Source organism: Somniosus microcephalus, chromosome 6, assembly GCF_052327205.1.
Source record: "Somniosus microcephalus isolate GS21.2 chromosome 6, FLI_Smic_1.0, whole genome shotgun sequence".
NCBI lineage: Eukaryota > Metazoa > Chordata > Chondrichthyes > Squaliformes > Somniosidae > Somniosus > Somniosus microcephalus.
This window is the reverse complement of record NC_140992.1, coordinates 81,316,416-81,328,607: the sequence shown is the minus strand read 5'-3', so window position 1 is coordinate 81,328,607 and position 12,192 is coordinate 81,316,416. Positions and strand designations below refer to the sequence as shown.

Genomic DNA, 12,192 nt, shown 5'->3' with positions numbered 1-12,192 from the left:
CCTTGAAAACATCGGGGTTGATTTTCCCGAACCTGTCGGGAAGAAGGCGGGACTTCCCCTTTCGGGTTTTTGACCTGCCTACTTCGACGTCTGGCCAATCCGCGCGATTTTCCCTTGATTGACCTCGTTGAGCCCGCCCAGCGGGCTCAGCAGGCCAATTAAGGGCCACCCGGCAACAGGTGACATCACAGACTGAAATTTCATCTGTCAAGAGTTCTTGACAGATGAAATATCAGTGTTCCACAGCTGTTTGAAGCTGTGAAACACTGACACTCTGAGTTCTTACATGAGTCCTTCTGCACAGACTCAGTTAGAACTCACATCGGCACTCAAAACTGAAGGCTGTCACTTTTGACAGATCGCAGCCATTCAGCTTTCAGTTCCGGCTGAGTGATGCGCTCCCAACGGCTACAGAAAGAAAGGCTGTTAAGGTAAGTACAGGTAAGTAAAAGTTCTTTACACACTTACCTTTGCACTCATGCACCCATCACTCACCTGAGCACCGACATCGTGACCCCTCCAACTCCTTCAACCCGACAGCCCGCCTGCTCTAACCTGGCGTGGTTTGGAGCCGTCGGGAAACCCACACAAAACCCCTCAAAATAGGGATTAGGCTAAAAACTGCCTGTTAACTACCTGTTAACAGGCAGTTAATTGGCACTAATCCCTTCCCACCTGGTTTCGGCAGGTCCCAGTGCGGGGCGGGTACCCGCCGCCCCTGAAACTTACGTGGGGCGGGGTTTTGGGCGGGATGGTGTCGGGACCCCCAAATTCGGGATTTCCCCCCCCCACACGCCTGAAACCCTGCCTGACGGCTCCACGAAAATCTAGCCCATCGAGTGGCTCCGCTTCCGCCACTTCCGTCGGCAGCGAATTCCAGGTCCTCCCCACTCGCTGTGTAAAAAAGTTGTTCCTCGCATCCCCCCTGTATCACTTGCCCAACAACTTAAATCTGTGTCCCCTCGCCCTTGTACCATTAACTAGTGGGAACAGCCTTTCCCCGTCTAGCCTATCCAAACCCATCATAATCTTGTACACCTCTATCAAATCATCCCTCGACCGCCTTTGCTCTAATGAAAACAAATCCAGCTTCTCTAACCTATCCTTGTAGCTAAGATTCCCCCATCCCCAGAACCATTCTGGTAAATCTCCTCTGCACCCTCTGAAGGGCCTTCACATCCTTCCTAAAGTGTGGTGACCAGAACTGGATACAATACTCCAGTTGTGGCCTAACCAGCACTTTATAAAGGTTCAGCATAACTTCTCTACTTTTGTACACAATACCTCTATTTATGAAGCCCAAGATCCCATATGCTTTGTTAACCACACTGTCAATATGTCCTGCCACCTTCAGGGACCTATGCACATTAACTCCCACGTCCCTCTGTTCCTGCACACTCTAAAACTGTGCCATTAAGTGTATTCTCTCTGTTCCTTCTGTCAAAATGCATCACCTCTCACTTCTCTGTATTAAATTCCATCTGCCACTTGTCTGTCCATTCTGCTAACCTTTCTATTGTGTATATTATTTGCACAAGAGCTATAAATGGACAAACCTATTTTTGATCTGATTTTAAAAACCTTCCAGTGTGTGCAGTTCTAGTTTCCTATGTATTTCAGGTAGCTGTAGCAAATGCTGTGAGATCTAGGGACAAAATAAATATTCTTCCCAAAGCAAATCTTTGCTATTATCAAATTAGTGACCAGCATTTACTCACCCTTTTGAAAGTTCGACTTCAGAAGTGAATGGGATTGGATATGGAAGTTACATTCTGTGCATAAAATGCAATTCTTATGATTTAAACAAAGCTTAAATTTATTTTCATATTTATATAGAAACCAAACAAGTACAGTATATGGGTGTGGGATACATGTATTGGATTGCCAGCACCTTATATGTGTTACTTCAATTCATCATTTGTCACTATTCATGTAAAAACAAGCTCATCTGGGCAAAGTCACCAAGAAACATTAGCCTTTTGAGAACTTCAACACACTTAGTAACGCTGTCCTAGTTAGCTGTTTATATTTAGTTCCATTTTGGACTCCTTCTCGGGCACCTTTTTCCCCATCAATGGCAGCAATCTCAGCTGCAGGTCAGTGCGTTGGAAAGTCTGAGTTCTATCATGTACTGCCAGTTCTACTATATCCCTTGATTTTGATAACCAAAAGACTATGGAAAGGGATATCTGAAAGGGTAAGAGGTGCTAGTGATTCCTTTAGGTTCTGTTTAGGACAGTAAATATGGGTTTCTTTGGAAAAATTATTGTTGAAACCTCTCTATTCTGAATACAGGGTCATATGGTATTCCCTTTTATAAAGTTGAATTATTGATTGTATAAGGCTGCAGAGAAAAAGTACTGAAAACTGCAAGTATCCAAAGTGCTAGAAGTCCAATGAGATTGGCAATTTGACTCCCAAGTCTGTCAACTACTGCAAAGACAGGGCATCACAGTGACTGGCTCCATCCTAGCGGAATGGTGGCATGCACTGACTGAATTGCACCTCCTGCTGGTTGATCAAAATAGAACGGTGGCTGTGGAAAAGCCTGTAGTCCTGGTTTGTTGGGGTTATATGGTTGCCAGATAGTATTGTTGTATTGTAGGAGAATTGTGTGTAATGTACGTGTGAATATTTTTGTAGTGAAGAACATAGTGGTTGGCTAAAACTGCTACTCAGGAAAATGTCACACTTTCAACTCTTCATGTGTTTTGATTAATTTAATGACTTTCTTGATGGGATTCAATCCAGTATTATAACATTAAACTTACTGTGGAAGCAACATTGAAAGATTTTGCAGAACATAACATAATTGCAATGAAGGGATTTGTTCTTTATTAGAAATGTACCAAAATTGACTCATGTTTTGTCCCTAATTTTATTGCACATATCCTTAGGCTTATTGCTTAATTCAGTTGCACATTAATGAATTTCACTGATATTAATCCTCTGAGGATGAAAATAACTTTTCTCTCTTTAAGAGCCAAATGTTCATCACTTTCAGATATTATAGAACAGTAAAACACATATTTACAAATCTGAAATTCTATATCAAGTAATGTTCATTGTGAAAGCAGTATTCACTTTGCTTGCTTTTGTTTGCTCTTTTTATGTGTAACTCCAGCTATGCAAGTACCATCTTGTTTAAGCTTTTCGCTTGTAGGCAACTGTTCTATCTAAACTATCCTGGTCAAAAGATTAGGCCGCAATCTACTGTGCTCTTGGCATATGGTATAAATAGTACTCTAATTTAAATCAGCATGGTCCCCTATGGGTATCTGGAATTGAATGAATCTCTGTTACTTATGTCAGATGGGATGTATATAAGAAACCTAAGTTCTGAACTGTTCCAAGTATTTTTCAGAAATCCAAATTTGAGCATATATATTGTGAACTGTATTAACTGTAATCTTCCATATCGATTTTTGTTTTACTACCCTGGGTGCTGTTGCTAAATAGTGTAGTCAGGGGGGATTTGGAATTGAGGAAACAAAACTATTAATAACTTCACCCTTCTGGGCTAAACTGATGCTTATAATATTTACTTCCTATTCCCTTAGTGCTGGGGAAAAACAAATGGGCTTTAGTAAAGGAATGCTGTAGTTCTGGCTCTTCAAGCAATGACAGTGCAGACTTGGTTAGAATTTTTCACGTAATTTATAAAGCACATGCAATGAAACCTCTAGCCATGAGAAGATTGGTTTCATCATCTGATTGGAGTTTTGCTAATGTTTTCATATTCTCCCTTCCACTTTAAGTCTTCCAGTCTGATGGATCAACTGCTGCTCAGCAACCTGCTCCTCGCCTCCATCAATGGCAGCTGCTGAGAGGTGTTTATCAGTTGCCTGATGATGAATTGTGTTCCAGTCAGCTGCCCCCCTCCCCCCACCTTGCCCACTTCTACACAAAATATTTTTTTAGTAGGTTCCCATAGATTTGTGGCAGAGATTGGCAGGTAAGCAAATCGGGGATGGCCTGTTGGAGTATCTAATGTGCTGTGCCACTGTGGTACCAGCTGTCAACTTTTAATGTTATGCGCACCCGCCAAGTTTAATCTGATATTCGGCAAAGGCATAGTTTGAGATATTTACTGTATGCCTCTCACTGAGAAATGGCTTGCAGATAACCTTGTTTATGCTCTGTTTCTAATACTTTTGCACTCTCGATGCTTTCTTGTGGGCAAGGGCTGCTCTTCTGCTCCTTCCTGTTTAGCTTTTTTCACAAGTTCCTCTTTTTTCAGTTTTTCTGTGATTGAATGCAATGGCTTTTTACTGACCAAAAACTAACTTGTTTAAAAGGAGTTGGAAAAATTATGACAGATCAAAATCCTGGTTTTGAGGTAATTTTTTTTTTTGCTTCAAAGTATGAAGCAGTTGCTTGATTCTGATTGGTCAAGCTTGCCTTGAAGTTTATTTGCTAACAGATTGTGATGGCATGCAGCTTTGCAAGTTGCTTTTCTAAATGTTCAAAAGCTTGATGGTACTGTGTTGCTTTGTTTTTCTTTAGCTCCTAACTGTTCTGTCATTAGCTGTCCAGATGTGTCAGCAGTTGGTTATCTGTAAGACTGTTCAGAAAATTAATCTGTTGAAATGTCTTGCTTTCTATCATTGGACCTACCTGTGCAAAGGGTTGAAGAAACTGAATTGTAGTGTTGTATTTATGACTCAGATAATTAACATTAAGGAGTTGCAATCCTAAAGTCGCTGAACTGCACAAGAGTTTTGAGTCACCACTGTAACCCTAGGTTATTATACCCAATAGTATATAGGTTGGTGCAAAATAATATAAACACGGATAAATTATCAGTATATTAAATTTGTTGGATTGTTTTTTAAATGTAAAGATGATTGTATAATATAGGCTATGATTCCTTTCTCATAACAGCTTTAGTCCCATTTTCCTATAATAGGAGACAAGTTTTTTTGTTTTCCCATAAGAAACTGGTCAAGTACTTGCAGAAATGTCTGAAAAGTATATTTTGAAAGTCTTTCTTGGAGTGTTCTTTTAAGGCATTTTGAGACAGTATGAGAACCTTTGTCCTACACCATCACCCATGCTACACCTGACCCTAGAGTGCTTGCTGTGAGCAGTGCTGACCTTTCATTTTGATTGTTTACTGTGGAAGTAACTGTGGAAAATACTTTTCCTGAAAAAACTAGCAGCAGGGAATCTAATCCTCTTCAAACTACTCTGTTGTACCCAAATATGAAAGGTTATTTCTATAATACAGTTGTTGGCATTAATAATTGGACTATCCCAAAATAATTAGATCCTCCATTGGCATAGCCTTTATGTTTTATCAGACATCTAGTTTTACTGTTCAATTTCCAACCTACTTTTTAGTTGTTTTGTGCCATCTTGGTTGGGGATCCAGAATAACTGACCAGAATAATGCCATGGTTCTAATTCTCTCTAGGCTCTTTTGTTAGTTTATTTTCAACTTGCAGGTCTCGTTAGTCTGTGAATTTTGCTTTTTTTTAAAGGGGAAAGAGAGGGTCAACAACTTAAGAATACTGTCTGATGCAGCTGGGGCATAGGAACGCTTTCTGATGGGTTTTGTACCGAAGATATTTTTAGCTCAATTATAATTGCAGTTGCCACAGAAAAAACTTTGCTTATAATGTCCTCTCTATAACAGGAAATCAATATAGGGGCTACTGTTCTTTTATAGTGTGTTTGTGTATAATGATCAATTCTGGCAGCAGCACAGAATTCTGAAATTTTGGCTAATTGGAAAGGAGAGGAAGAGCAGCCCTTGCCCACAAAAAAGCATCGAGTGCAAAGTATTAGAAACCGAGGATAAACAAAGTTATCTACAAGCTGTTTCTGAGTGGGTGGTGTACACAAAACTCTCTCAAGCTATGCCTTTGCTGGATATCAGGTTAAACTTGGTGGGTGTGCTTAACATTACAAAGTTGATAGCTGGCACCACAACTTGAAATGGAAGGAACACGTATAATTGAACCGCTAGGCCGTCCTGTCAAAAGTCAAGAAAAACTTTGGATATGGTTTTTCTTCACAAAATAATGGCGGGCCCCCAGAACCAGAACAGAAGAATGTGAAAGAACCAGAAAAGCTAAACAAGGAAGTGCCCTGCAGAAAGGGGGTTAGAAATTTAGAAAATGAAAATGTCAAACATTTTATTCTACACCCCACACACATTAATGTCCGTGACATTCATCAGCTTGTCATAATCTAATAAATTTTGGGGTTCTGTTTTATTGCAACATTAACCTCTAAATAGCTGGGAGTTGCATTCTGCAGAACAGACTTTTCCATCAGGTTTTAAATTTTAGAGCTGGGAAAATGTGATACATTTGTTGAGGATTGCAAAAGAATGCGGTTTCAAATGATAGCAGTCACAAATTGTGGCATATATTGTGGAATTCAGTTAATCTTGATTCTTGTGCTCTTCTTTGGTGATTGTTGGAAACTACATTGTGTGTTTGTAGGTTGCCATATGCTAGTTTGCTAATTTTCAGTATAGCAAGGGTAACTTCAGTCTTAAGTTTCATTGTTTTTTCTAATCAAAGTGAAATGTCAGTGTTACTGTTTTCACTCCCCATGCACCCATTATTGTATTGGTCGTATTGGCCTGGTGTAGTTTGACTTGGATGCAGGGAAAGCTTCCCCTCTAGTGTTGCAACATTGTGCCTTCAAGGACTACTATGGGGAAAGATCACATACTAACGCTTTCTTAAAGATTCCGCCAGTTCTTATAGGTAAAAATAAAAATAACAGATTTAATTTGTAAGCCACCAACAGAAGTCCCACTTGTTGGGGTGATTAATAAACTCATTCTATGATGCTCGGATTCAGCACTGAATCGAGCACTTGACCTTATTTTGTTCTACAGTTAGCACTCCCATGTCATTTGGGAGCACCATAGAGTCCTCCATTTGTAGAACACCTTGCTGATGCATGGGGCAGCTGTTGATTGGTTGTAAATTATCCAACATGAGTTTTCAAATTGCTACGAGGAACTGGTAAAGATGTCAGTAAGGTTCTTGGCTTTTGGTCCCACTTCTAGTCCATCTTCTATTAACTTTCTTGGCCTTGCTACTTCTTTAGACTTCAAGTGGAACTCCTACATTTCCATTGCTAAAGGTGTTTCTAAAAAACTTGGCTTGCTCTTTTGTGCCACACAATTTTTTTCTAAATCTGTCAAAAACCGTTTACTGGTCCTATTTCTGGGGAGGCTCATCTCGCATCTCTGGTCAGGATACAAGAAAAGGCTTGTCTCCTCTCTTTCCTGTGACATTTCCTGTCTTTATTTTATTGCTACTATACCCCTAGAGTTCCTAATAAGCTGCAAAGACATTGGGAGAGAAATTTGACCAGCCTAAAATGGCTGTGAAGTTGGCAGAACAACTGTTCCACGTGCTGGTCTGTGCCAACCTGAGGCCTGAGCTAAATTTGGCTTATACCTCATTTTAATGCTGCCAGCGAACTGTGGTTGCCAAATAGGTGCCCAGCTGCAGCAGGATATTAGTTGGCTCTCGTGCAGAGCTGGCCAGCAGGTTGGATCTGGGCAGATTCTCAAACTTACTGGCAGAGTAGGCTGTAGTTGTTTTGTGGGCCTTAGGAGGAACATTCCTGCTGCTCTTAGGCCCACAAAAATAAAAACTGAAAATTAATAACTGCTGGTTAGGCCACTCAAAATCTAGTACAACTAGACAGAGCACAGTCTCCACCCATTTATACCTGAATTTTGAATTCGGAGTCCTACAGAAGTGTAGTTAAGGAGCCTATCACCTGTATCATGTAGGCACCCTGGATGATTAGAGGTTGTCCGACCTATGGTGTCTGGTGCACCTCCGGTCCCGATCGGCCGCAACAGATTGGGACATGAAATTCGGGCAAAAAACGGGTGGCCGAAGTTGAAATTCTCCCCCATCACCATGTGTTCTTTTTCTCATCCTAACATTTCCACTGTTTTGTAATCAAGATTTATCATGCAATCTCCTGTTCTAACTTGTTTTTTTATCGGACTCGAACGAGAACACCTTAACTTTCTTCAGTCTTTCCTTTCTAATCACAGATTTTACTTGTCTTGTGTTTTATTCTTTTCAACTTTGGTATAATCCTGCAGTATGGCCCATGGCCCTGCCCCTTGATCTTTCAAATTAAGTATCCCTTCACCTTTCCACACTTCCTAACTTTGATTCTTCATGAATGAGATTGACTATTATGGATATATACATCTGTTTGGAACTGGGCTTGGCATTTTTCACTTAAGATCTTCAGTCAGACTTATTTCTCCCATATCTTGCTGGATTTTTTAAAACGTTGGTCCTATAAGTGAAAGGACAGCATGACAACCTATTAAATCTTCCAGAGCCACCTTTTTAAAATTTCTACAATTACTTTACTTAAGTAAATCCAACTGTGAATTATGATAAGCAACATGTAGCCTAGTTTATGTAGTTTGTTAGCCCTTTTGAAACTGAACAGTTTCTTATCCTTCTGTTTCTCTTTCACTGAGATAGATGTTGCTGCATAATCGCTTCCTATCCAGTCAGAATCAATCACACTGTGTACAATGACTGTTAAAACTGCTCTGCAATGTCACTGTCGATGTTTTCCTCAGCCGATTTCCTTGATGCTCTTGGCTTTTGGACATGTGCAGTCGAACTTTAACAAATCCAGTCACGAGGATTAATGGCCTCTATCATTTAAAATTATACTGCTTTAGCAAAGTCTGACACTGTGATTAGCTGTAGTAACATCTAGCACAGGACTAAGTAACTTGTAGTACAGAACAGCAGTTTGTTTAACTGGAATGGAAACCCATGAGTGGTCATTTTAGTGTTCATATCTTCATGTAGCCGAATTCATAACAGTAACTTTCACCACAATTTTTTACAGATGAGAATTAGGACTAGCAGCCCTCGGCCAGAAGTACACAACCTTTCAGCATCAAATCATCAACCTGAAGAATATATTTAATACACTTTCAGATTTTGGAAGAGGGGGAGAAAAGCACTTAAATTAATTGAAGACCACTAATAATTTGGTTGCAATCAGTTGTAACTTTGAATGACAAATGGGTATCAAAGACTATGAGTATTAAAATATGTAATTGTGATATTTTAGGTGACTGTCAAATGCTTTTGGTATATTTTCTCATTTTTAAATAGGAGCTATGAGTTAATGCCTGTTTAGAATATTTTTTACTGTTTGTAAAATGGTGCATCTGGAGCAGGTCCTGTACTACCTAGTTCTGTTGTCTACATTTGAGTTAGTATTCCATGAATGGGTAAGTTTTACAATTTAGATCTTATACTTGTAATCTCTTGCGCAGCATTGATTTTGGCTTGTGTGCTAATACTGATGAAAGCTGGTTCATACTGGAAATTGTATGTAGTGTCCTAGACTGATACTGAACTTCAAAAGAATTATCTTTGTTGCTTAAAAAGCAGTTAGTTGCTTACTACTAAAACTATCCATAATGTCATACCAAAACAAATTAATAGCAAATTCATAAAAAAAAGATAGAAGCGGTCAGTGAAACAATTGGAATGGCTGTGAGAGTAATACATTGTAAAATCACTTCATGTGCACAGTCTTACTTTTGTATTTGACTTGTGTATTACAATGCACTTATCTAATGCAAGACTGCTGGCCAGTCCATTTTATATTTACTATGTGACTGCAAGTTAGCTTCTATTTGGTAAGAGGCAATCGAATTGATTTTTATTTCTTTTTAGAATCAAGTTGCCTTTTGTCCATTTGAACTAAAAATGGAACTTAAACTGTTTGACAAAATCTCATGCACTAAATGCTCCATGTGAAAGGTTTTGTATGCTATACTGAGCTAACAGTTCACTAACAAATAAATGGAAACATGTATAATTTTATCTACATCTCCTTTTCCCATTAAACAAAAACATATACCACTCCATATTCTGCTTGTGTTTTGCTCAGATTTTGTTCCTAAACTTCTATATTGATACTTAATACAGGAATGTCCAAGCTTTTGTTTTCATGGATCACATAAGTACATACCATGAAGTCTCGGCTATGAATAAAGTTTCAATCCATGTTCTCATTAACGTGCATATAACTTGATATGAGCAGAACTTGGATTTATCCACCAGTGAAGCAACAATGCTAAGAGAAGCACTTTCCAAACCTCCAAGCTCACAAAATTTAGAGGACAAACCAATGAATAAGGAATATAAGTGCAAATAGGGCAGAGTTACCTGGAGTCCTAGGGATGCAGGTTGGACACTCCTACTTAGTATCTGCATCACATATGTAAAAAATATAAAACTAGTGATCTCTACAGATCACTTTAAAAAAAATAAAAAAAAAACTCTTTGTAGTTAGCTACTTGAGTTTTGTTGGGTTCAAAGCTTGACACATTGATAACTAAAGTTCGTTGTAATGATTTTTTTGTTTGTTTTGCAGGGCTGAGAAAGAGGAACGCATTCGTCAACAGCAAGTGGAGGACTTGGCTAGAATCCAGCCAATGAGTGCTTTTGCAGTCAGGAACAGATACCTTTCCAGACTCGGTGCACAAGTAAGGGAACCATATGGTGTTATAAAATAAACTGAGAAAAATAGATCCTCCATTATAAAATAGCATTGAGATCACAAATATAAAGAAGTGGTAATAGTTGCACAGTGATCACCTTTATTATGCTTGTGCAGTAGAATCTTGAATATTTGGCACAGAAATCCAGAAATGACCACATGTCACAAAGAGTCATGACTTACTATACCCTAGTAACATCTACTGAACAAGGATTCATTGTCCAGGATTGGTTTAAAGAGATTTATTGTGCTTTTAATACTGTCTGTCTAAAATTTAATAATTTGAACACCCTTCAAATCATGATTTTGTTTTCTGAATAGTATCTTACTTAGTGCAGTTAGCAGCATTTCTGGTTTGTTGTCGAGGCTAGTACGGAAAGATTTGTATCTTTATTTTATTCATTAATTTGCCGTGAAATATGTTGCTTGCAAATTATGGCGAGATCTTTCCACATGTTATTTTTGTTTCTCTTGCAGTTACCAGAACATTACAGTGTCCATGTATCTGCACTGGCATATAGAAGTGTACTCAAATAACTTGAAGGCGCACACTGAGAGAAAATAGATACCTTTTAATTTTCATAAATCTGAAGCTGGTGAAAATGGACTGGCAAAAGTCTTACAATACTTTTCTAATGGAAGAATCATGGATAAACTATCGCATAAAAGCATTTATTTTGCACATGCTGTTTTCCACTTGGAGAAAGATGAGGTTTTCAATATATCTAAAATTATAACTATTTTATTTGTATAATATCCAATGTTTCACTTGAATTGGTACACGAGAAGTCGAGAAATTTGAATCATCTAAAAATGTCTGTGCGTCAACAAACGTGAAGCTCTGTTTCTGTGAAATTCCAAAGTTTTTGGATAATGTAGACTTCCATAAACTTTGGTTTTGTAATTTGGGCTGTAACCATTGTTAAAGTTGCTGTTGAACAATTTATAATTTTTTGAGCAAAGATACAAATTTTGTTCAGTCTTCCAGCATGTTTGATCAACATGCCCAAGAATTGCACATTCATTGTAAATGACCTTTTTGTATTGAATAAAATGTTTTTGTAAAATTAAATCCTTTGAGCATGGCTTCTTTATTGCTAGAAAAGGGCACATGGTTGTAATTAATTGTAGAGTTTAGTAGTATATATTAGATTAATTTACCCTCCTTCAAGCGCAGGCAAGAGGACACAGTAGTGATACGATGAGGGATTTGAAGTTGAGGATTTTAAATTTAATAAGGTGGGTGACAGGTAGCCAGTGTATGTCAGCAAGGATGTGGGTAATGAGCAAGTGGTATTTAGCGTGGGACATGATACAGGTGGCTATGTTTTGGACAAGTTGTAGTTTTTGGACGGTGGAGCAAGGAGGACATTGGAGTCAAGTCCAGAAGTGAATAAACTTTCAGTAGTAGATGGGCTGAGGTAGCTGAGGAATCAAGTCAGGTTATGTTGTGGAGGTGGAAATGTAACAGATAGGATGCAGGATTTGAAGCTCAGCTCTGGGTTGAGCAGGGTACCACAGTTTTACGTGCCAGATTCAGCCAGAGTGAGTGTCGAGATTCTGTGGGAAGGGAGTAAAGTTTATGGTGGCAACAGAAAACCATGGCTTTGGTATTCCTGATGTTCAATTGGAGGAAGTTGTGACTCATCAATG

General features: G+C 38.8%; 1 protein-coding gene across 3 annotated transcripts in view; it reads left to right on the top strand.

The window, feature by feature from the left end:
- The window catches only part of mfsd1 (major facilitator superfamily domain containing 1), a 47,794-nt gene extending 36,183 nt beyond the window's left edge, over positions 1-11,611 (top strand). For 2 of the 3 annotated variants that reach the window (XM_085990429.1, XM_085990431.1), the window contains exons 16-17: positions 10,414-10,525; positions 11,017-11,611. In XM_085990429.1, the coding sequence (XP_085846555.1) occupies positions 10,414-10,525; positions 11,017-11,076 (172 nt within the window). In that variant the 3' untranslated portion in view covers positions 11,077-11,611. Of the gene's footprint in view, positions 1-8,868; positions 9,905-10,413; positions 10,526-11,016 lie in introns of those variants that run through there. The other variant, XM_085990430.1, reaches the window with a different exon arrangement.
- The last annotated feature ends 581 nt before the right edge of the window (positions 11,612-12,192 follow it).